The sequence below is a fragment of the Seriola lalandi genome, unplaced genomic scaffold (genome assembly GCF_002814215.2).
Source record: "Seriola lalandi dorsalis isolate HSWRI2012SDOR001 ecotype SW California unplaced genomic scaffold, Sedor1 jcf7180002054614, whole genome shotgun sequence".
In the NCBI taxonomy this organism is placed as follows: domain Eukaryota; kingdom Metazoa; phylum Chordata; class Actinopteri; order Carangiformes; family Carangidae; genus Seriola; species Seriola lalandi.
Window position 1 is genome coordinate 560599 of NW_019525167.1, and position 26099 is coordinate 586697.

At 42.5% G+C, this 26099-nt stretch overlaps 1 protein-coding gene across 1 annotated transcript in view; it reads right to left on the reverse strand.

Moving 5' to 3' along the window:
* grm8b (glutamate receptor, metabotropic 8b) overlaps nt 1-26099 on the reverse strand; it is a 122402-nt gene that overhangs the window by 68966 nt on the left and 27337 nt on the right. The window contains exon 3 of the mRNA XM_023419924.2: nt 12367-12583. Coding sequence (XP_023275692.1) covers nt 12367-12583 — 217 coding nt within the window. The remainder of the gene's footprint in view (nt 1-12366; nt 12584-26099) is intronic.

Consider the following 26099-nt stretch of genomic DNA (forward strand, 5'->3'; position numbering starts at 1 on the left):
TTTAAAGAAAGATGCAACCAAACTGATTGGGAGATCCTTCATCATGCAGCAAGATAATGACCCAAAACACACAACAAAGGAGTTCATCAGGGGCAAGAAGTGGAAGGTTTTAGACTGGCCAAGTCAATCTCCAGACTTAAACCCTATAGAGCATTTTACCTGCTAAAGAAGAGACTGAAGGGAGTTACCCCCCAAAATAAACAACAGCTGATAGAGGCTGCAGTGAAAGCCTGGAAAAGCATCACAAAATAAGAATGAAAAAGTTTGGTGATGTCAACGGGTCACAGGCTTGATGCAGTTATTGCAAGCAAAGGATTTGCAAATAAATATTAAGTCTTATACACTTTAATCTATTTTAAGTCTATCTGTTCTAATACTTTTGCTCACCTAAAAATTTGGTGTTCCGTTACAAATAATCTTCTAAGTTGTGTATCAGATCCAGATGTAAACTTCTGAGCTCGGCAGGAAAAAACACATTTGTGAGCACAAATTACTTCATTCCTGCTCTTGAATTAACAGTCTATTAATCAATATTTTTAATGTTGTAGCATAAGGGATGTCAAAGATGACACAAGGGTTTTTAACAGGTAAAATAGTAAATTCGTATCTCTGTCCAAAATATTATTCATGTATTAAATTCAAGCAGTTCAGTCGGACTGTGAAAACACCATTATGGACCTTTCACGGTAGGTTCAGGTTCAGGGTCAGGTTTAGGTCATGAGTAACTCCTGCACAATCCTCCTCCATGTGAGATGAAAATGAACCGAGCTCTGATTTTCTCTTTTTCTGTCTTTCATCGTTTCCAGGGGCTTTTCCTTGTGTTTGAAGCCTGCGGGCGTTGTGCAGCGTCACATGCACTTCGCTCGTTACCCTCTGTGTGCACATGAGACACTGCTGCTGCTGCTGCTGGATGAACCGTCAGGGGCGGCGTGGGGCAGGTCTGTCTTCCCACTGTGGGAGTGGGTGATGAAATCCACAGCAACGGCTCATCACCGTGACTCAGTCAGAACCTTTGTGAGACTTCTCAAGGTTGCTCTGTGCGTCCATGACAGCAGGAAGAAAATCATTAATCCCTGTTCTAGAGAATCGTCTGCTGATGGAGGGCGATCGTTTCTTTTTGATGCGGAAGTTCTTCAAACAAGGAGTCATCCACCATGTTTCATGACATTCAGAACTTTTTACAAGACAAACTGCATTTAGCTGTAAAGCCTACATCATTTTGATTGTATTATGTTTCATGAAACCGCATGAATATGGGAAATTATACTGTAATATTTACAATTACAGGTAAGAAGATTATATAAATATTTCCTGCCCTTAACTGTTTGTTTGAAGATTTTCTCGAAGGCATCATTACAGCTCTGGTGTGAGGGCTCACTTAGATTAAAATGTTAAAACAATGCATCATAATTCATGAGGTTATGTTTGGAAATAAAATGCAAAATTTGAAAAACTGCATTCAGCAAAGTAGTAATTAAAAGTCTGACAAAATGACAATGGATGACTAAAATGTTATTTAACTGTTTTTAAGGACAGTAAGTTGATTGTAATATAATAAACATTAATTACTGTTGCAAATGCTTTTTTCTCAACACGCTAATTAATGTTTTGGGTGTTTTTTTTAACAGTAAATGTAGATCAATAAGTCAATTTCTGTCAAATTAAAACACCATGCTGCAAAGACAAGCCCAAAATCTGAAGTCTGTCTCAGAGGGCTTCACAATATCCACAACATGAGCACAACCACCAGTACACACTGTCCGAATTGATCTATGACAATTTAAAGATATTATAATTCATTCTTCAAACCCCTAACACGGACCTTTAGCAAACATTTATTTGCTAGCGAGCTAAAATTGTCGAGCTAATCGTCTCTTTGCGTCCAGTACAAAGATGGATCCAGGATGTGTTTAGCCTAGCTTAGCACAAAGACTGGAAGTAAGGGGAAACTGCTAGCCTAGCTCCATCAAGAGAAAAGAAAAGAACTTCCAACAACTCTTGAGTTTGATTTAGATCCTGTATCTTCTTAATACTGACTGTAAAATACATTCTGTGTTTGTTTCCTGTTGATTGGAGATGTAGCCACCACTCTGTAGTAACTGATTGATCACCTTCAGTCCTACACATGAGGTTTTCTGTCTTTTAAAAAACACACAGATCTACACAGTGAAACCAGAGGGTCACAAAGACAGCGTGGGATTTCTCTCTGCACAGAGGCGCCGAAAAAGAAAACCTTTGTTCCAGTTTGTCTTTCCGTGGATCCTCGTTGTTGTTAACAAGCTCTCAGGGTTTCCTGCAGCTGATGATGTATTCAGTGGAAGCAGCTCGTCTTAAACCTCCCTCCCTCCTTCCCTCCTTCGCACTGAGAGGACTCTGATGCAGAAGGAAAGGCCTCACAATGCGATCTTTGTTTCACATCTGATTCTTTCACTGCGCGCCACAAAGAGGCTGCAGATTATTATTCTGGATTATAACTCCACGTCACTGAGAGGCTGCAGGGCGGCTATGGAAGTTTGAGTTTCCCTGGAAAAACTGGCAACTGGGAATCAAACTGAAAAGAAATTTGTGTGCGTTGAGATTTTTCCTCCTCCTTCCTTTGACCAGAATGAAAAACATTGAATTTTCTTTACTGTTTGGGCAAAAGGTCTTCAAAAACCTGAACTGGAAAATTCTGGCGGCAGCCTTTAAAGGTCCCATATTGTATAAAAAAAATTCCCATGTGTAGTGTGATTATAGATCAGCTCTAGCTTCTATATTAATACTGTGAAAGTATCAAAGCCTCAGTCCACAGAGAAATGCACACAGCCTGTATTCAGAAACTGAGCCTTAAAACCAGCCGTCAGGACTTCTGGAACTTTGTGATGTCACAACAAATCAGTCACCAAGCCCCGCCCACCTGGACCCACCACCCAAACCTTTACAGGATTTTGTTTCTCTTTTTTACCTGAAGTCTCCTATATTTTTATTGGATCACTCAGAAAACAGTCAGCCAATCAGAAGAGAGGTTCAGAGCCTCCTCTCTTCTGATTGGCTCACCGACCTGTTGATACTAGAGCTGCAGAGAGAAGCCTGAGAGAGGAGATGTAAAACTACACTGAGATGGTTTTTGGTTCTTAAAACCACAAATATATCTTCTTATGGATCAACACTTCAAATAAAAACACAGATGAAGAAGAAAATGTGGATCTTTAAAGGAACCCAACTGTATATCTTAAACTCCACCTCCGTTTGTTTGACACCCCAAAAGAAAAAAGTCACCTGACTGGAAATAAAGCACCAGTTGCTCAAACTTCATCCTTTCTTCACCTTGCCACGACGGGCTGATCCCAAAGTGTTCTTTTATCTTGGAAAGAAAATTGTTCCTGCAAAGTTTGACTTGTATTTCTGGAAACAACTTCAATAAAGTGTTCTTGTTTCCGTTTGTGGTCTTTTATTACTGTCCTCTTCTTTTTATTTAATTTTCTTCTTTCTGTCTGATAAAAGTTTGACAGGCTTGTTTCCTCTGAGTGCAGTCTGTCATGTTCTCGTCTCCTCTCCTCGCCGTGTTCGATTGGCCGCCGCTAATGGACGGCGAGCATTTCATTTGTTTGGGGAAAGGTGAGCTGCTGACTACAGATGAGTCATTTTCCTCTGCTAACTTGATCTCGAGGGAGGAAAGGTGAAGGAATCCCAGACCATGAAATATTCATCCACCCTTCATACGGCATGCAGAGCAGGAAGATGCTGCTCTCCAGCAAATATGATAAGAAATAAATAACAGATGACAAGAAAACATGACACTTTCCTCCTTGAATGACAAAAGTTAAAAGGTGAAAATGAAAACCACCAAGAGACAGGTGAGGTGAGACTGAAAGTATTTACGTCTTATACGAGAGTGAGGAAGACAAAAAGAGTTTAAGGGATAAAGAAGCGGAGAGGAGGAAAGATGGAAGAGGATGAGGAGCGCAGAGAAAGAGGAGAAAGAAAAGCAGATTATCTCTGCAGGCTTTCACACGTCTCAAGAAGTGAAAAGACGGGGAGACTTTCTCCACAGCGACTGAGCCGACAGAACGTCAGTGAAAATACAACACCATCACTTCCACCATTTAATCTGCTTCACGTGCGCACACACACACACACACACACACACACACACACACACACACACACACACACACACACACACACACATACACAGAGAACAGTTTGCCATATTTGACTGAAAACTGTTTGAATGAAAATAAATGTTTTCTGCAACTTTTCACTTTAATGAAAAATCAAACGTTAAAAGGTAAATCACGTCGTCTCCGTGTTCACGATTGATGATTGAATAATTGGATGATTGATTGATTGACTGACTGCTGCTGCTAATTCACGGCAGTTTCACAAAGTTATTTCATCTGGATTTGTGGAGGAATAATAAGAACAACTTCATCCCAAATTTTTTTTGCTTTTTTGCCTGTGATAGAAAATAATTTTGTGAAATGAGTCATTTTAACAGTTACTGACTTTTTTTTGGAAGAGTTTGCTTTTTATTCATCACATGTCATTATCAGGGCGTTTTACAGCCTGGTTGTAAAACACAGCGGTTAGCCAGTTTGCTGAACACAAAGGCTGAATTAGAGCCAATTACCCAATGACAGGCAGACGCACAAGAGCCTGTAAAGCTCAACAGAAAAATGTTTATAAAAAGCTCACACAAGAAAGTGTATAAATTACCACAAAAACACAAACATTTAAGACTTTGAATATTAAAAAGGTTAAATTTTGATTAATTTTTGTCGACTTTTTCTGACGTTGATAATCACTGAAAACATTTGTTTGTTCAACACTTATAAACAAATACAAATTAAAAATGTCAGAAATAAAACTATAATTTACATACAAAGATATTTTCTTTAACTAAACTCATTTTTGTGTTTGTCTGTAAATTACTGAAAATAAACATCAGTATTTTAAACTGGTTTTCTCAGCTCGTCTCTACATGATGTATAAATAAAGTTATGTCACTGTAAATGAAACATGTTCAGTGTGTTCAAACTTCACTGTGTTAAACTCTTCTCTAAGTCAAGTTTCGTTTAAACTCCCCATAAACAAACATTTTCTTTGGTATCTCCGTTACAAATGAAAATAACGTTTTTTGATCAATGTTCAGAGGGGAAAGTCGTGATCTTTCCTGAAGGTTGTGAATGCACCACGTGTCGATTGTAATTCCTTCATTATTCAGCGGGTTTTAATGTTTTAAACTCTTGAACTTGCCACGGAGCTCCTCCTGTCACCGAGCAGCTGTGATCACCACGAATTGTTCAGCATCAAAATGACGAAGAAACGACAGCGGAAAGACAAACAAACAAAGAGCAGCTCCGTGGAAACACGAGACACGAGACACGAGCCGCGCTAACGACCAGCAGACGCCGAACCAACACCTGTGTGTGGGGTTTTTTTTTTGAAGATGAACGTGTAATCAACAGCTGCGGAGCTGAATTTAGCTTTGGGAGGCGGCGGGCGTCATCACATGGGAGTTCAAACAGGAGTCAGCCTGCTGTTGGCCCCCCCCGAGTTTCCCGCCGAGAGAACAGGAGGATCCCAGTTCTCCTGGCAGGGAAGCTCCTGGTTGAGCCGAGCGGCGGCGAGACAGCGGCAACGAAAGCACAACAACTGCTTTCTTTTCTCAGAGATCAAACAGTCAGTCCTGCTGTTCTTCTGTCACCGAGCATCTTCCACAAGCTCACTTTCTCTCTTACTTCTTTCAACTTTCATTGAGCTGAAATGTGGCTTTGTTGAATCGTTACTAACTTTGGATTAGCCTCATCAACTTTCACAGGAAAGAAAAATCACAAAAATAGCAAAGAAATTACAAGAATTTCAACTAATATATGATATAATTTATAAAGTTTTATGGTAAAAACAACTCACAAATACATAGTTTCATTTTGACAAAAGAAAAAAAAAGCTCAGTAATTTCCTAAGACAGCTGGTCACTGTAGTTCTCATCAAATCTTACGTAAACAGAAGCAAAAAGTGCATTTGCTGGGGGCTATTTTCAGCGGCGGATTAATCCACATTTGGTGCTCTAGTGAGTATTTGGAGCAGCGGGACGGTGTGTGACAACATGAACTACAGTGTGTGACTCTCTCTCCTTTGTCTTTGCTGTAGTTTCTTCACTTCAACTTTCTCCTCCTCCCGGTTCGGAGCAGAGACCTGAGCGTTGAGTCTGCACAGTGTGACTCAGCCATAGACAAGGAAAACACATCAGTGAAAGCAGTTTTCCCACTTAACAGCGGGTCCCTGAAAGTATCCCGAAGCCATTCCTCCTCCAGCGTGTTTCCTGCTGCTTCCCTTCAGTGTTTCCTGACTTCACAGAGCGAGGAGGTGAAAATAAAACACCTCCTGAGATAAAAAAAGAGAATCTGAGAACTTCTGCAAGTGCCGCCCTCCAAAAGGAAGTTGGATTAACCCTCCGTCTTGCTCGATGCTCAGGTTTCTTTTCCACTGCTGATTGATCAATGATCAGAAGTAGTGACAGTGTTGTGTTGGTTGCAAATTGCAGACAAACTTCTGAGTCTTACAGACTCAAATTCTCATGTGTTGGTCAATGCTGTCATTTTTTTTTTTTCACCACGCCTCCAGCAGAACCGTTTCCACCGGGCCTCCACTCTCCAAACTGAAATATCTCAACAAATATTGGATCGATTGACTCACGTTTCCTCTTGTGCCACCATGAGGTTCACATTTTTGGCTTTGAGTGATCCGTTATCTGATTGATTGCCATGCCAACTGTATCGTATTGCTGTATTGGAAGTGGTGCACAATGCCCCTGCATCCAGAGGGGCCACTCTCTTCGGCTGCAGGACCGACCCATTGCTGACGTGCATAGAGACCTGGGAAGGGAGGGAAGGGCGGCAGCAGAGGCCGAGACCGGCCGAGACGCCCGGGTGGAGGGAGATCGGGCCGCTGGGAACTATGGGAGATATGCTTTAGCTGGTTACGGAGAGGTCTGACTTCAGCTGGTAGATATCGTCTCTCGTGTTTGCAGCCCACACACACACTGCCACTATATCTGACCTCAGTTCAAGAACAACTCGCAAAACAACACGATTGTTGAAATGGAAAAACAAGGTAAAATAAGTCCCACGATCGGGGAGAAGGTCGTCAGACCTTAAGAAAAGTCCTTAAAACAACTCTAAAACTACATCTGATCATTAAAATCCTTTATCCAGTTAAAATATAAGGTTTAAATCTAAAAAGGTGTCAGAAATATATCAAATGAAACTGGATAAAAATGCAGCTGAGTCGGAATCAGTAGTGAACCGTCACTTTGACTCAATTCTCTCAATCAGGATCAAAAATCAGAAGAGGAATACATGAACTAGAGAGAAATGGGTTTCTAACCTGTGACCCTGTTTCTGGCACCATGGATACAGAGAGAGGCCCGACGTAGGGCCGGGAAAACACAAGCCGATATGGCGAATATTTACAGGCACGGAGCTGTGTCGTCTCCATCTGTTTCCTGTCTGTTAACTGGAATCGACACTGAATAAACCCTGGAAACCGGCGTGAGTGTGTGAGTATTGGCATGCGCGGCGGTGACGGTGACTCAGCTGAGCGCGCGGGAGGTCGAGGCTCTGTGGAGGAGAGACCCTGCGGCCGATGGAGAGTTCAAAGACTTCAAAGGCAAACGGACAAGAAGAGATATTTAATCTCCGGTCGATGGGATTACTAAACGGAGGGAATGATTATTTAAAGACGTTTTTTTTAAATATTTTCCTGAATGTTACTGAAGGGTGAAGGAGTTCAGGCGAAGAACTTCCAGGGGAGAAGTGACTCTTTCTGCAGCGATATTATGTAAATGCTCCTTTAATCTGTGACCAGTGAGGTCACTGACTCTGCCCTCAGGGAAACTCTCCTGTCATCTGCCAGCTGGTCCGGCACAGGACGGAGAGAGAGCCACCTACAAGTCGCCTCACCTGGGCTCCTGACACAACAAACTGTAGCCCCCCCCACCCCCCGGACAGGAATCGAGCTGCCTCATGGTTCTGGTCCAGTTGTCGCTAATTGATTATGAGCTGGGTGGAGCGGCGGCGGCGGCGGCTCGGCGGAGCAGCGAGGAGAGGCAGCAACGCTCTGAGCTGCTGGTTTTCATCAGGAGGCTGAAAAGACGGTGAAGAAGCAACAATGGCTGCATCTAGATGGAAAAATGATTAACAAGAACATGTGCCGCTTCAAAATGTAGATGAGCAGCTTGGATTTAATGCAGATTTGATTTGATTTCTGCACAGACACGTGAATATACTTCAGATTTTTCCAATGAGACGGCGTCATGTGATCTCTGACATCCAATAAACCTCCACCCTTCTTGGAGCTCGGATCTTTGGATGAGATTGGGCTTTGACTTTTATTTTTACTTTGTGTATTTTCAAACTGTACAGAACATCAAAGCTCCTTATCTTCTTCTTCTGTGTTTTATCTGAAGTGTTGATCCATAAGAAGATATAAAAACCATGTCAGTGTAGTTTTACATCTCCTCTCTCAGGCTTCTCTCTGGAGCTCTAGTAACAACAGGTCAGTGAGCCAATCAGAGGAGAGGAGGCTCTCATGTGGGCGTGGCTAAGATGTGAGGACAAGACGCAGTGATGGAAACAAGGAGACATTTGACTCGACCAGTAAACTGTCCCTTTAAAGATGTTCAACACACACACACACACACACACACACACACACACACACACACACACACACACACACACAGAGGCTCGCTCCACCTGTCAACTGTCCCCGGAGCTCCGCCCACTGCAGGTCAACACACACCTTCACGTGCCGCAGGGCTCGGCTCAGCGGGGAGATCACACAGTTTCATCCATCTGTCCCCGAGCCGCTCTGCACGCCGCATCTGCAACCGTTGTCATGGAGACGGGCTTCGCTGGGCGGCGGCGGAAGCGATCCGGTGTTATGTTGCAGCCATTAGTGCAGGTCTCTGCGGACCTCAGGTTACACACATCAGTAACATCTGGTAACGTCTCAGCAGCTGGATCATTTTCCTCCTCCACCTCCTCCTTTCCTCCTCTCTCCCTCCTTCCCTCCTCTACCTCCTCCTGTCTTCCTCCTCTTGCCAATTCCCTTCTCTAACTCCCCCCCACCCCACCTCCTCCTGGCTCTCCTTCTAATGCTTTCTAAAGCTCCGTCACTTCTTCTCTTCAGAGCTTCTGAACGAGGAGTAAACGTACACGAGCTTCCGGAGAGTTTCTGAATATTTTAACTCATTTCTTTGAGAGGAACTTTGACAGAAACGTCCAGCGAGCGTCGGCAGAGCGTCGGCGGAGGGAACGAGCTGAAACAGTTAAACAGCTGCGGTGGGAAATCGTTATGAGGCTAATTATCACTGAGGTTTTTCACACCAGGAGTTTAAATATATATATTTTTAAAACTCGTCCTAATGACTCATCTTCTGCTGGGCTGAGATAAAGTGTTGGATAATTTAATCAAGACAACTGTGTGTTCAGTGAAGTGAGTGCTTCCCCATAATCCACCCATTAGAAGCTAATCAGCGATCAGCTCTAATCAATACATCTCTCTTTATCAACGGCTGCTCCGTCAACGGTGCAGCCGGCGACTCCTGCAGCAGCTGAGAGGCTTCACACCATCAGACGTCTGTCCTGTTGTTATAAATACGTTTCCAGTCTGCTAATGAAGTCATTTACGTGCATGTGTGTGTGCGTGTGTGTGCGTGCGTGTGTGTGCGTGTGTGTACATGTGCGTGTGTGTGTGCGTGCGTGTGTGTGTGCGTGTGTGTGTGCGTGCGTGTGTGTGCGTGTGTGTGTGTGTGTGTATGTGTGTGTGTGCGTGTGTTTGTGTGTGTGCGTGCGTGTGTGTGCGTGTGTGTGCAGCAGCAGCAGCAGCAGCAGAGATGAAAGCTCATTGATCCCACAGAGGAGCCACAGCTGCTCTCTGCACAGCGTCTCGTTATTAATCTGACGCTTTTAAACGCCTCAATCGCCGCCATTCTTCACGATTACTGCTGCTGCTGCCGTTTACACACAGATTACAGCGCCGTCACAGGCCCAGGTAAATATGTAGGTGTTACAGCAGTAAGGTTATAAACCAGGTTTCCTCTGATGAAAAGAAGCAGAGAGTGTGACAGTCAAGAGATGAAAAACCTTATTTTATATTTATCTATATAATTCTTTAGGTCGTTTTCTGCTTGTTGTTTTTATTAACACAGTAACTTGATGTTGCTGCAGACAAACGGGTGTTTCTGTTATAACAAACTAACTCCGCAGAGTTGTCATTTGGGAGAGGAAACGTGAGCTGCAACATGATGCCCATTAGACCTCAGACATATAATCAATACAGTGATATATATATATATATATATGATCTATATTACTGAAACAAATCTGTGGACGTCAACTGCTCTGCTTTCTGCTTCTGTAACAGCTGGAGAGCAATGGCGGCAGTCAGTGCTGGTTCTAGTGTAGATGAGACCCGAGGAGAGATTTGACAAAAATGGAAAATGTTGCATTTATTTGGGTTTGAGCGATATCCAAAATATCACGATGTACGATATTGTGTTTCGGGTTGAAGCGATGCTACCATGATACGATGTAGAGTAAACGAAGCCGTGAGATAAGCGTTGGACTGTCAGGCAAAACCGGAAAAAGAATCAAATAAAAAATATCATATATGGCCGGATATATCAAGATATTTTATATTATCAAATATCAGCCCAAGCCCACATTTAGTCATGTCAGAATCAAGTGGTAACTGCAGTTCCTCTAATGGCCACTAGAGTCTGGCTCCAACAGTGAGTCAGTCCCCATAGACTCCCATGTTAAAATGTCCAACTTTATAGCAGAAAAAAACATGTTTACAACCTGGTACAGAAACGAATTTCCTCCTTCATGACACCTGTTTATATAACTCACCTGTTTACATTTTATTAAGGACTACAGTTATGGAGGATTGAGGGCGTGGCCTCTTTGAGTGACAGGTGGGTGAGCGTATGCTTTCCACAAACCAACATGCACCGAAGTCTCAGCTCCACAAATGCCCCTCCTCTTTGACCATTTTTGGATTAGCAGAGAGTTAGGGGCGGAGTCACAAACTGCCAAGATAGCAACGGTGGAGCAGCTCACTCTGAGCTTCAAAACCGCTCTTCAAAACTATGGATGATGTCATAGAGGCTACGTCCATCTTTATTTACAGTCTATAGTCAGAATACACAACAAAACCTCTTCTGATAATCTGACAACCATCAGGCCTCTTAAATAAACTGACGGCTCTCTGTTATAATCCGGCCGACACCACTGAATTTATTTACATTATCCAGAGGAAATGTGGTTTGGAGATTTTCTTGAGGTAAAAAAAAAACAACACTCAGACAGTACATCATAAATTTATAGAAGTTTCTAGGGAACCGCTCATCAGTTAGATCCCAGCGTGTCTGAGGATAATACTCTGAAGACGGAAGATTTACTACATGGAGCCAATTCCTGCTGCTGAAGGTTTTGCATTTTTAACCTAAAGAACAATATTAAGAATAAGCCCTTTCAACTTTAACATGCATCTAAATCTGCATTACATTAAATCTGTTCAGGTAAATCAAAGTGAAACTGTCAAAACTCATCTAAAATGTGTTTTTCGCTTATGGAGCTTCAGTCAAATAATGAAGGGAAGGTAACAAGTAGTTCAGAAATAAAATACACATATGAAATGTACGATTTTCTTTGCTGTTGACTTCACAGCGTCAAAGATTTGCTTTGTTTTCCCACTTTTCTGCTCACTGACACTCATTTGTACAAACAAAACAGACCTCTGGATACTGTTTTAAGACATAGAGGTAGTTTCCTTCAGATACAGCGTGAACTTCTCGGCTGACGTGTTTTAAAGTTTGTTTTCTTTTGATCATTGCTGAATGCTTCAACATGCAAGTGGTCTGAGAGAAGATGGGCGGGTCTCCAGCCTCTGATTCATCTACAAATTACAGCAATGCTGAGGAAGCTGAACTCCGAAACCACACACACACTCATAAACACACACACGCCACTGATCTCCAACATACATGAAACCACTGATGCATTTCAACATGCCTCTTCCAATCTAATTAATGTCAGAGCTCGTCTGGGTGCGAAAACTTTTTAATCAGCGAGAGCCGGGTGTGATTATCTCACAGTGACCAGCCGAGAAGAAAACAGTGTCAACTTCCTCTGTAATCACATCAAGAGAAGGTCACATGACCTCTCTTCCTGTTCACTCAACAACACACTCCGAGCAGAGGCACAACTAGTTTAACATAACAACCAAGCAGCTCAGAAAATAAAAAAACCCCACCGTGTTTAAAGGTCAAACAAACTCTCAGATTCTGGTGGAGAACATCTCAAGGTTTCCTACCCGACTCTCTGGAGATCTGGACGAAGGCCTCGACGCCGCTCTCGCCGTAGTTTCCCTCGGAGGCGAGCGTGGACACGTAGTTCCAGCCCATCGCCGTCACGATGTCCAGCATGGCCTGAGCCTGGTAGGAGTCTGGAGGAACCACGCGGGAGAAGAAGTCGTAGCGGGTGTTGTCGCTGAGCTCTGGAGCGGTCGAGGCGTAGCTGATCTGAGGAATCTGTGGAGACACGGAGGCGTTGACCGTTAGTAGAATAATAAAAATACAGGTGCAGCAGTCACACATAATGTCCTTTAAACCAGACAGGTGACATCATTTAAATAAGTCTCATCCAGGGCAATTAACAGAGCATCATGTTGCTCAAACACACTCCTGCAAAGTAGTAACCGGATTTCTCGAGACTGTCCTCCCGTAAAAAAGGAGCCCATAGGTTGTTTGTGCAGCAGGTTATTATGACCCATAGTTATGTTTTGTTGCTAAGCGACATATAGTGGTCGTAGTAATTATGACAGGAGCAAAGGGGAAAAGTGTCGGTGACGTCAGGAGGAGGTTGTGGTGGATGGATGTGTCAACAAAACACAGGAGGACACAGAAGTATCAAGGTTGTTTAAGTTAAATAAATATATATATATATATATATATATATATATATATATATATATATAATCCAGTATCATTTTGTCTGTACATTTACCTACAATATAAAACTCTTGTATTTCAGCAAGAAAATATTAAAATACAGTAAATTCTTAGTATTAGAATAACAGCTTTTTAGTTGCATCTACTTTGCCATTTTTTTGATCACAGTCAAAACTCAACACTTCCTGCAGATGTTTCACAACAAAAGCATAACAGGAAAGGGATGGAACGTGTCCTTTGATTTACTGGAAGGCTTTTAATTTGAAGCATCAGTGCAGGAAGCGTTGCGATATACTGACAGCAGATTAAAAGTGAATGAAAAAATGGCAAAGTAGAGCTGCGACTAGACATTATAAGAGGAAAAATGTGTTACATTGATAAAACATTCAATCTGTAATATGTTGTTGTAAATTAGTGGAATATAAATGTAATTTCTACGAGAAAATGCTACACACCAGCCAGAAAAAGAAACACTATATTTTCATTGTGGAAAAGCACAATCTTACTTCCTGGTATTTGAGGCTTGTTGATTTAGTCGTACATACAACTCTACTAACTGCAGACAGGAAGTGAGAAAACAGTGTTTTCAGATTAACTTTTAAATGTTGTACACTGTCTCTCCCCCAAACACCCCACAGTGTATTTGAGAGATTTAAAACAGATTGAGTTTGAACCTTAAATCCTGACCTTCCTCGACTTCCTGTTGTTCAGTTTTTTGTCCGAGTTGAGTTAACCGCTCTCCTATGTGAATTAGGGAGGCGGATCAGGTCATAGATCCTGCAGCAGAAAGGCCGACAGGCCCGGCGGGGCTGGATAATGGTGCTTTAGAGAAGGATTGAAGGGCTGATTGATTTCACTTCAGTCAGAGACCGAGGTGTTGGGCTGAGTGCCGCTCGAACCCTCATCAGGATTCACAGGAGGAGGAGGGAGGAAGACAGATGACAGCGGGCCTGACAGCAATACAAATGTCACTCAGCCCGACTCGCTCGGCGACAGGAGGCAAATTAAAGGCCTGTACAGTAAATACAAACCTGTCGGAGAGCTGACACTATCAGTGCGCCGCAGGTTTAACACATCAGAGAGGAGCTTAGGTTTATTTCCATCAGAGCTGAACACAAACAACACATCTGAGCCTCTGATGCTTTACTGACTTTTTACACTTTAGACACTTTAAAAGTTTCCTCAGCTGTTTATCTGATGGATAAAGTTAGTGCACGTTTCCATTTGACATGAAACGAGTTTTGTCCAAAAAGTTAACTATTCAGAAACTCTGAGAAACAGCCCTTTTAGACATTATCTAAAACATTTAAAGAGAAGTTATTCTTCAGACCTGCCGACAAGAAACACTGCGTGCAGTAGTGATGCATGGGTCGTAGTTATATCCACGGGCACTGTAGTTAATCAGCGGATCGGGTGGGGCAGGTCATAAAAATTAACATTCTGATTAACAGCAGATGAAGTGCAGATGGATGAAATAATTTATAATGTATGAGGAAATGATTAATTACAGAATCTAAACCGTGAACACTTTTTAAGCTTCATTTTTCGTCAGGCAGGAATATGACTCTGTGTTTGGACTGCTGAACTCATTAAGATTTATTATTTATTTTGGGCAGCAGCCAAATGTTATTATGAGCTTTTGAATTGTTTGTGTTCAGGAAGCAGCGGTGACATTCAGAGGCCGGTTGCAAGTTAAGATTTTCCTGAAAACCTGAGTTACGATTTCCTTAAAAGAAAAACAGTTGCACAAAACAACTTTAAGGTTTACTTAAAATGTTCCCTTAAGTATTTTGAGGTTTTCTCCTTATCTTAGTCTTGTAATTAAGGAATCACTTAAAGTCAAAACTGTCAAAGTTATGAGGCAAAAAAGTTTGTGTCAAAATATTTAAATAACAAGAAATGTATGTTTCCTTGACATTAACTGACACAATAAAGTATAAAAAATGAAATTAAATAAAATTAAAGAGCTAAATAATTGTTACTAGATTAACGTTTGTTGAATTTCACTTCATTTCTTTGCTTGACTGGTTGAACTTTAGGTATTTCAAATCTTCCATATCCCTTCAGAAAAACCTCTGAAACAAGCTCTACAGTTTTCTGCATCTTATTTTGGAGACAGATTAAAACTGGGAGAGGAAGGGTTGACAAAACCAGCTCATGTCAGGATGAAAGAACTGCTGTGTTCAATCAGAGAGCATGATGGGAGCATCAGTCTCCCACTCAAAATCCAAACCCTGCGACTTCTGTCAGATATGAGGTTTAAACAGGACGGTGGTGACTGATCACCGACTGAAATCACACACACACACACACACACACACACACACACACACACACACACACACACACACTACAGCTGAGGCTGAAATAACTGCAGCTGCATGTGAATATGGTGGGGACCCTCCATTAGCATTAATGATGCATTGTGGGGCTGAATAAACAGCAGCATCAGTTATTGATGCTCTGGAGCTGCTGCTCCATTAAAACACATCAGCTCCACCTATTCACACCCTGCTGCTGCATTTAAAGGACCACACCGCTGTTTTTTAATGCTCATTGAGTCTCACTGAGGCGGATCACAGCGCTCCGCAGATACCCACAGACACAACCATCCTGTGATTTCAGCACCTGGAGGGAACAAATACAATTAATCCAGCTTGGTCGTGGGGCTCCAACCAAGTGGAGGTGACTGGAAAACCTCCACAGGTAGAAATGAGCCCACAGGTCGTCTGTGCAGCAGGTTATTGTGACCCATAGTCAGGTTTTGTTGCTAGGCGACATCTCGTTGTCGTAGTGATTATGACGGGGGCAAAGGGAAAAGTGTCGATGATGTAGAATAAAGAGAGACGGTTGTGGTGGATGGATGAATATGACACAGGAGAGCGGTGTTCGAGTCCCATGTGAAAACAGCAGTTTATATTGTAACCATGACAACAAATGTTTTCCTAAAGCTAACCAAGCCACGACCTTTATTACAGTAACCATGGTGACACACCTGCTGACATAAAGGGCACTAATAGGGACTTTAAGCAGCAACGGTTGAAGTGACGGCTACGGCGCCCATATACATTCCAACGTGTTGCCATAGCAGCAGATATCAAAGATCGCTAAGCAACAATTAACAGCTACTTGACTTCGTCAGGAAACAGGTCGCTCTGAACATTGCTACAACATGTCTCTTAAGATGGCCGGACAGCTGTTGAAATTTGCTTTAGAGACAATTTAAAAATCAAATGAGGAGTTTGTATAAATCTGTCACTTCAGCACCACGGACAGCGTCATGGCTTCATCAATACACAGCACAGTGAGGTTGAGGGCGGATCGGCAGCACCTCCTCTTTGAGAAAAGGATCAACAGGGATGTGAAGTATAAAGTTCTCAACTTGAGAAGAGGCACACTGAAGCATCACAGCAGACTGAACAACCATGACTTCCGTCACAATCATGACTCCAGTTTGGCTTTTTGACCGAGCTTCGTGCACAAGACACTGGACGTCATCAAATTACAGCAGTAATGATAATAATCACAATAATAACTGCAGGTTTGTGAAATGAAGCTGTGCTGTAGTCACACCGAGTTCCAAATGTGTTATTAAATAAATTGCAAATACTCTCAGAGAGAAAAAAAATAAAGGAGATCGTGCCGTGCTGGTGGCTTGTGAAGGAGGCCCTTCCCCCGACCGCAGGACTGCAATTTTAATTAGCAGCCTAACTTGAAACCCTGCTGACGAGCTCGCAGCACACTCACATACCCATCCTCACAGTGCGATTACTACTACCTCATCATCGCTGTGAGGTATAACTGAGGGTGGATGATTTTATCCCTTCCACTCTAAAAGAATGTATTAATAAATTCATTAATTAATTAATCAGCCACCATCACACAAGGCTTTTATTCTGAAACAAGGGCAGACACTCAGAACATGTGAACAGATCTGTTATCAATCATTAATCTACTGCAGCGGAGGACAAATAATTCCTTTTTAAACTTTAACACTTTTTATTTTAATGATAACTATCGAACATTCAGGACTCAACTGAAAACAGTAAAGGGAAACGTATTATTTCAAAGATCATTTCATTTAAAAACATCATTTATATTTTTTTACATATTTAATTACATTTTTTTTTTTAAAAAGTGGGTGGAAATAAACTTAATTCACTGGCAGGTTTTTTGAAAAATTAAATTAACTACCACTTCACGATTGTTTGCCTCCGCCAACCTGCCAAGTTGAAGGAAATATTGTCACTTCCTGAATTACAGCGTTGAATAATGGCTTGGTCACATCACAACAGTTCGATGTCACCATGAAGTTGACCTTTGACCTCTGACCACCAAATTCTGGGTGTGAACGTTTGTTCCAAATGTGAAGAAATTCCCTCAGGTTGGTCTTGAGATGTCACATTTTAAGAGGCCAAAGAACGTGTGTTGTGAGGTCACAGTGACCTTGACCTTTGACCCCTCAAAATAAAATCAGTTCATTCTTGGGTCCAAATGGACGTTTGTGCCAAATGTGAAGAAGTTCCCTCAAAGCGTTACTGACATATCGCCGCTGCGGAGACATAGAAACATGTATAAAGCTGGAGGTTGTTTGCAGTGTCGCGGCGACTGAAGAATCTCTTTCACTCTCTGATCAGAACCGGTCTCGGGTCTCCGGTCTCAGGGGGACAAATAGAAGCGATCTGGTCCTGGACGTCAGCCCGCTGTGAAGTGACAGCAGCAGCTGATGCACTTGTCATCTCCCAGTGGGCGAGCGGCGCGTTGATAGATGACGCCTTGACAGCGATCATTACCCTCAACACCAAACCTTTACTTTACCCCGGTGAGACCCGCTGAGCTGGACCAGACCCGGTCTCACCCCGAGGACAGATTCACGCATGTGTGGGCATCTTTACATCCGAGGACACGGGCCCCGTTTTCTGCCGCCGCAGGGTGTTTCCTGTGACAGTGATTGATGCTCGTCATCCTGCGACAGCCTCAAGCTTTCTGCCCGACTGAACGGTGAAAGAGGAAATCCATCCGAGGAGACAGCACTCGTCCATCATCGTTCACTCTGCGCTCTGATTTTCTTATTTAAAGTAAAGGCTCTATTTACTGTCATCGCTCTCTTTCCCGGACAATAAACAGCTTCGCCCTCGAGGTAAAATCCTTCACGACTCCTGCTGTCGCTGCTCTGTTTCTCCTGATCCCTTTCTCGCAGTGATCAAACTGAATTCAGGATGAAGTCAGAATGACTCAGTGCCCCGCTGAAAAGTTTCCTTTTTTAATTAAATGCTTAAATATCTCAAATTAAAGGAGACATGCCTTTTACATGGCCTACTTTGGAGACTTGGGGGGGGTGGGGGGGTGGGGGGGGGGGGTGTTAAAGTCTCCTAAAGAAAACAAAACTGTGACATTTATGATAAATAATTACATGGATGAACAGCCATGAAAATGTCATGTGAAGCATGACAAACTGGGGTTCATTAATCATTTATGTAACGGCACATAACAGTCACATGTAAGTCGCTTGCTCTGAATTAAAATATAACTGCAGCGCTTTTAACATCTGCTTCTTGTGACCAGGCCATGAGGAGGCTTTCCAAATCAAACTCTGGAAACTGATCGGTTGAGTCATTCAACAGCTGAGCTCAAACTGCATTTGAACAGAAAAAGAGGAAAGACTGAAGCTCTTTAATTGAAATCAGATCCTCAGAGGAGCCCGACACGAAGCTCATCATGAGAGAACGACACACACTCCTGTGTAACCCGGGTCACGTGTCTCCGAAGGTTTCACCGTCTTTTGAAGCTCAGAGAAGGAAACAAGGTGAAACCGAGGTTGAGCGTGTGATTAGAAAGAAGCTCGAATAAGAAGTGATCATCTGTCAACAGTCAGAGAGGGGAAAACAAACTCCTGTTTGTTTCATATTTTCTTCTGAAGCGCCTCGGGGCGAACTGAGGGTCTCCGAACTGTTTCAGACAACGCTGAAACTCCGCAGTGTCTGCAGCAGACAGTCAGATCACACACTCACTGCAGAGATAATGACACTTAAAGTTCAAGAACCATCAGCGCAACTCTGGAAATCACTCACTCTGGTGGTCAAAAATAATGGAAACACCACATAAAAACCCATCATATCCTTTGATTTAACAGACAAGTTTTGAGCTTAAAAAATGTTTTCAGGAACTTAGAAGAAAGGTCGGAGGTTTTTGACAACTGTTTCTTTAATCTTTACTTTTTATTCAGGATTTCTATTAATTGAACGTGAACATGATCAGGAATCTACAACAAAATACCACATGAGCAAAATTTCAAAGCAAAACCATGTGTGGAGATATTTTTCACACATGATGAAGAGATCCCTCAACGAAATGACACTTATGATTAATTTTATGGATTAAATGCATCAATAAAAAAGTATATGCTCATATTAATAATCCGGATGTTAAATGTGTCGCCTGCAGAGTTGTGGAAAATGAAAGTCATTTCTTGGTTGGACTGAGGAGCCAAAACATACTTATATATAATTATAATTTTTATTTTATAACTGCGAGGGCCCATCTTATTATGTCTGCACAGACTTCTTGTGCGGATGTCTATGCATTTACTATTCATGTAAATGCATATAAACGTAATATGAACAGAAGCACATTGGCTGCTCGTGTTCACTGGGGTGAATTCAGGTGTCTATTCAGAAATATGTCCTTTTGTACCGGAGACAAATTATAGTTTAAAAGAATATTAATGGTAAAAACAAGCACTCGTAGTGAACGTACTTTAAATACATTGCAGCTGTTTAGTTGCTGCGGTTGTTGCATTTTAAATCAATTGAGAGACTCTCCTGTAAGAAACGAGCCCATAGGTTCGTCTCTGCAGCAGGTTACTATGACCCATAGTTATGTTTTGTTGCTAGGCGACATCTACTGGTCGTAGTGATTGTGACACGAGCAAAGGGGAAAAGTGTCGGTGACGTAGTGTAAAGAGAGACAAGGTCCACGTCAGGAGGAGGTGGTGGTGGACGGATGAACGTGACACAGGACAGCGGTGTGTTCGATTCCCATGTGAAGCCTGTGGTTTATATTGTAACCATGACAACAAAGAGTGTCTAATGGCGAGGAAGTGCTCGTTTTAACCCAAATCAACATCTTTTTTCTAAACCTAACCAAGCCATGATCGTTATCGGAGTAACCATGACGACAAAGTTAGGTGGTACAGTCTGCGTGTTTATTGTTGTAACCATGCCAACGAAGATCATCTAATGTTGAGGGAATGCTAATTTTAACCCAAATCACAATCTTTTCCTAAACCTAACCTAAGTACTTTTAGTGCCATGACTGTTATTGCAGTAACCATGGCGATGAAGGTAGGTACGCCGTCCTTGTGTTTATTATTGTAACCATGACCACCCAAGGTCTGGTAGGGAATCTAATTCAGGATGTGAACTTCACCTTCAGTGTCCTGAACTTTGTACATCCACCCTGAACTCTTCTAATTCCAGTAGTAACTTCCTTCACTAGAGAAAACTTTTTCTGAACATAGTCAGGCAGTAATTATGTTAAAACCAATTGATTTCTCGAAGCTGAATCACACTTATGAGAATAAACATATGACCACTGACTGAATATTCATCCAAGACTCTGTGTTTTTTATGGCCTCATCATCATTCCACCTAATGGAAATATTCTAGATGACTGCTGCATAATTTAGACACACATCCCCCAAAATTCAGCTTGACAAATTTAGCATCACTGGAACCTCTGGGATCTCCACCAGAATTTAAAAGAAAGTTCTGTGAGTTTGAACAAAGTTTGGGCGACCGGCATGAGTTTGTAAAGATGTGCAATCAGGATTCACAGTCATATGTGTCGGACTGTTTTCACTGCTGCTCTCCACCTGATTAAAATGCTTTTTTCCCCCCATCTCCATTCCTTGATTCTCAAAGTCTGAAATAAATATCAGAACTAATCTACCAGTATTGTTTTCTCCTAAATATAACTCAGACTTGTCCTGACTCGGCTGCTGCTCGGTGCCACATTATTCATCTGAGAAACAGAAACCAGCCGGCAGCCAGAAATCGATGGACTCAACAGTCCTCCTGCTGACTCTCTGAGCTCCGTCCAGTCCCGTCGCAGACCTGTCTGAGCCTGAGGACACCGATGTGTCCGTCCTGCTGCTGGCTCTGTGTCACGGCCAGCTGGTCCTTTGGCCTGCGAAAAAACCCGATGCCAGCTCTCACCTGGCGTCAGCAGTGAGGAGGTGGAGCTGCCAAAAAGAACAAACATACGAGGCCACGACCGTCAGTCAGCCTCCAGCCTGCCCGCTGAGTAAACAAGCCAACACAGCAAGGCCTGACGCCAAGCTGTCTTCTGAAAGTCTTGGCTTTGGGTTCAACGTTTAGATTCTGTCCTCGTCCCGCTGAAGACGGCCGCGCGTTGATCTCATCTCCGCCCCGGGGGGATTATGTAAAGTGCTCAGCTTTAAGAACGGCCCTTCAGTTCAGAAACATTTTCTCCACTCGTGTTCTGCACATCAGCTCGGTGGAGTGTGGAGAGTAGCTGCTGCATTATGGATATACACAGTCAGATATGGAAATATGTATGTGGGTGTTTCTCGCCTTCAGACGGTGTCAAGAGAACTGATGTTTGAACAGACTGTTACGCAGGTTGTCATCAATGCACTCACACCTCCAGTCTGTTTGGACCCAACAAAGCAGATGTTTAGCTCTCTCAAGATACTGAAACAAACCATCCATCGATCTTCTGCTGCTTATCCGGAGTCGGTCGTAGTGGAGGTAAGAAGGGTAGTCCAGATGTTCCTCTTCACAGCAACGTTTACCAGCTCCCAAGGGAAGAACTCAGTGAGCTCTGGGTCTACTCCTGCCAGTCGGACCTGTCCAGAAAACTTCTAATGGAGGACACCCAGGAAGCGTCCACATCAGACGACCGAACCACCTCAACTGGCTTTTTGATATGAAAAAGCATTAGCTCAACTCTGAGCTCACCCCCGAATGTCTACGCTCCTTACCCCCATCTCTAAGAGCCGTGAACCAAAGCGCCCTGCAGAGGAAACTCATTTAAAGAGGAAGTAAACCAACCAAAGCTTAATGCATTTCATTTTGTAAAGGGGAGACTGCATCTGAAAAGGACTCAAGGATTATTAAAACCTAACCCAATGGATCCATGAAGTCCTATAATCAAGACCAACGTGACAGGAGAGAAACTAACTGCTGAAATCATAAATAAAGACTCAGCAGTTACATGCATGTAGAGTAAGATTTATACATGAGGTTTTTTTTCCATATGAGCCTTAGTTCATTTGGACTCAGGACTCAGTTCGAGGACGGGCCAGAGAATCCGGTTTATTTTAAATGTGCACACGAGCTAGTTTTGAGCAGCAAAAGTCTTTTTTTTTTTTTTTTTTTTTACAAACAACGTGGCCTCTTTAACACTTGTCATTTCAAGTTTCTTGTATTCATATAGAATCCAGACAGGATTTAAGAAACTTTAAATTTTACATACTGCAATCTGTCCTGGCTTTCCCAGCAACATGCAAACCAGGCTCTCCTCTGGTAATGCACCTGAAGCTGTTCTGTAACTACAACAAACACCAGAAGAAGAACTTCTGCACTTTAGCAGCTTCGTTGCAACAATAACAGTTTAGCTAACTTACTTACTATAAACTAACACATGCAGTACTTATGAACTAGAACAAGGTAGAGTGGCCCTGCACCGATGTAGCTTGGACAGGAGGAGGAGGTGGGGTGAAAGTGGCGGCTGGTGCTCACTGACATTCAATATACACTGTATCTGTACACTACTGTACTGTGAGGAATCTAAAACTGTTTTAGGTACTTTAGACTCTTATCCTTCCTGCAGTAATATCAGGATCAGTCCCAAATTCATTCTACAGCAGAGTCAAGTCTGGGATCAGGACTATGGCAGGCTCTCCAAGATGCCATTCAACTCCGAGAATACTTCTCTCTGGTGACAGATAAGGGGCAGGAGGGGGACAACTGGGCCTCAGTAATGGGAAAGGTGAAGAAAAAAACATGTATAACTTAGAGAGAGAGAGAGAGAGAGAGAGAGCGAGCACTGGAAGAACACAGCCCTTCACCTTTTAAATTATTGACATAATATAATTATAGCCTTCATTGGGTTTCTTCTCTGACCATAAAGGACATGTGGCCTCCACTGTCGCCACATGCAGCTGCTAAAATGGTTAAAAAAATCAAATATTTATATGTTTTTCAGGCCATATTCACACATTGAAACTAAAGTGAAAGGTGTCAGTTTTATGTAATGTTGCTGGTACGATGTCAATATGCCATCTTGATCTTTTCCCATTTGTTTTTGTTTTTTTTTGTTGTTGCTGGAAAACCAAACGTGTCACACATGTAAAATCTAAGAGACAGAGAAACAAGACACGATGCAAAGTGCGAGTCGAAATGAAAACCGAGATGTTCCGCAAACCGCCAAGCACAAGCGCACGCAGGCGGCGAGTCCCTGGCGTTAACACGTCAATCAGCGTCACAGACCAGAAGATATAAAAACGCAGCAATTCTCTACGAGGACTTTGCATACACAGTCGAAAAAAGCAGTCACGGGATGGAGAGAAGAAGGGAGGCTTCACATGTGAAAATGATAACACACTTCAACTATACTCGACACATTTCGAAGCCTCGACCTCTCACGCAACATCGCTCTTGTATCAGGAGCCAGAGACCACGAGCGCTTGGCTTTATTTACCCACAGAAACTGGGCCAGAGCAGGACCTGCACACAGGGACTGTTCCCCTCAAAGCCGTTTCCCTCTGTTATAGTCTTATCCTAAGGTTCTTCAAAATCCTCTCAGTGAAACAGGTGAAATAGTTTCACTCACTGGCAGGTTATCTGACTTTAAGACCAAACAGTAAATTAATTTAATGGTTAAAACGTTGATTTTTTTTTGCTGTTTTATTTCAGTTTTTTTTTTTTTTCCTCAGTGGTTTGAGTCGACAGGGAAAACCAACAGAGACCGTCTCTCTCTGTCAGCAGCTGACAGCAGGAAGAAGCTCCAGCAGCCTTTTCTGCATTGTAAGTGTATTTTTACACATTATTTATTTGGGCTGTCCCACTTTAACACATCCAGGCCTCAAACACTGACTGACCCACTTGCTGCTGTGAAGTCTAAATCACAGATTCTCTGATTCAGGGTTTTTATTTTATCTGACAGACAGCAAGACAAAACCGCTGCTTGTTGTGAGCTGTCAGGCTCTGTACTGGTCTAATGCTGATGTTTAGCAGGTATACAACATTTACCTTATTAATTTAGCATGTTAGCATGCTAACATACGCTAATTGGCAATTAACACAAAGAACAACTGAGGCTGTAGTGAGTGTCATTAGTTTTCAGGTATTTCATCTTAAAATAAATTATTGGATAAATACAAATAAGTAGTCTGCATGTGAGGTGTTTAGGGGACATCTGTAAATTGTTGCATCTACCAATGGTATGAATGTGAGGTGTTTAGGGGACGCGTAAATTAAAGCATCTACCGATTGTCTGCATGTGAGGTGTTTAGGGGACGCGTAAATTAAAGCATCTACCGATTGTCTGCATGTGAGGTGTTTAGGGTACATATGTAAACTGAACAGTCTACTGATAGTCTAAATTGTTTAGGAGACATATAAATTATAGCCTATACCGATGTAAATTGAAGCTTCTGTCAACATTCTGCATGTGAGATGATTAGGGGACCTCTGTAAATTGTAGCGTCTACCAATGGTATGCATGTGAGGCGTTCAGGGGACATGTATAAATTATAGCCTATACCAATAGTCTGCATGTGAGGTGTTTAGGGGACATGTGTAAACTGTAGCATCTACCAGTCTACCCAGATAAAATATCTGTCCTGCAGACAGGAAGGATTACAGCAAAGCTGGGGGAACAAAACAAACAAGTTCTGCAGAGAATAATTAGCTCCTCTCAGTCTGTGAGGACGAGTGGCTCGACTGCTGTCTCACTTCAGACAGCGAGACAGTTTATCAGACAGTTTATCAGACCAGGAACCAACCTTTGCAGGTGTGAAGCCACAAGTTTCTGTTTTTTTGTTTTTTTTTGTGTGTGTGTTTTTGTCGCACTGACGCACCAAACTTCAGCAGGTCTAATTGGAAACGTGCTGCGGCTCAAACACATTAGCATATGAAAGGATCATCACAAAGACACAGTGTAACAGTTTGCAGCCTTTTCATGCTCATCACATAACTCTTATAGGATCCTGAAACAACCTAAATGAGATGTTGTTGGTTTTTCCATCAGTTCACCTTGACATGAGCCGGGAATGTTTACAACATTTATCTTCATTGCTGCTGCTCATTAGCTCCGGCGTTAGCGTCACCCCGACAATTTTAATTTACGACCATGAGAAGCAGCTGACTACCTCTGCCTGCTCTCTCTCTCGCTCTTTCTTCTCCTCCTCCTAAAATCCATCCGTCCTGCCGAGGGAAACCTCACTCCGTCAGGTCGGGTCGTTTCTCAGCTTTAATGATTGTGTGACGCTGCAGGACGTCATTTAACAAAGTCTCGACTTTTCAACCTTTTTGGAGCCGAGAGCAGTTTAGGAAAAGTCGTCTACACTGATGCTGTTTATTATTGCAGTTTTGCATATTTACTACAAAATTATAACCTGTACAGTTTCAAGTCTTTATCTCAGCTACTGGGAAGGCTTTTATTCGAAACAATCATTTTCAGTATTGTCAAATTATCGCAAATTATCTAGAATTGTCTGTAATTTTCTTGACCTTTAAGTCTAAAACTGAGCTTTTCAAAGGTAAAGGAGTCTCAGTCTGTATCTGGCCCAGTTACCAGCACAGTCAGCCGCTGCAGCAGAGGCTGTGACGCACAGGTCATGGAGACAATTAAAGGTCCCATATGTGACACTTTACTTACTTTATTTGAAGTGTTGATCCGTAAGAAGATATATTTGTGGTTTTAAGAACCAAAAACCATCTCAGTGTAGTTTCACATCTCCTCTCTCAGGCTTCTCTCTGGAGCTCTAGTAACAACAGGTCGGTGAGCCAATCAGAAGAGAGGAGGCTCTGAGCCTCTCTTCTGATTGGCTGACTGTTTTCTGAGTGAT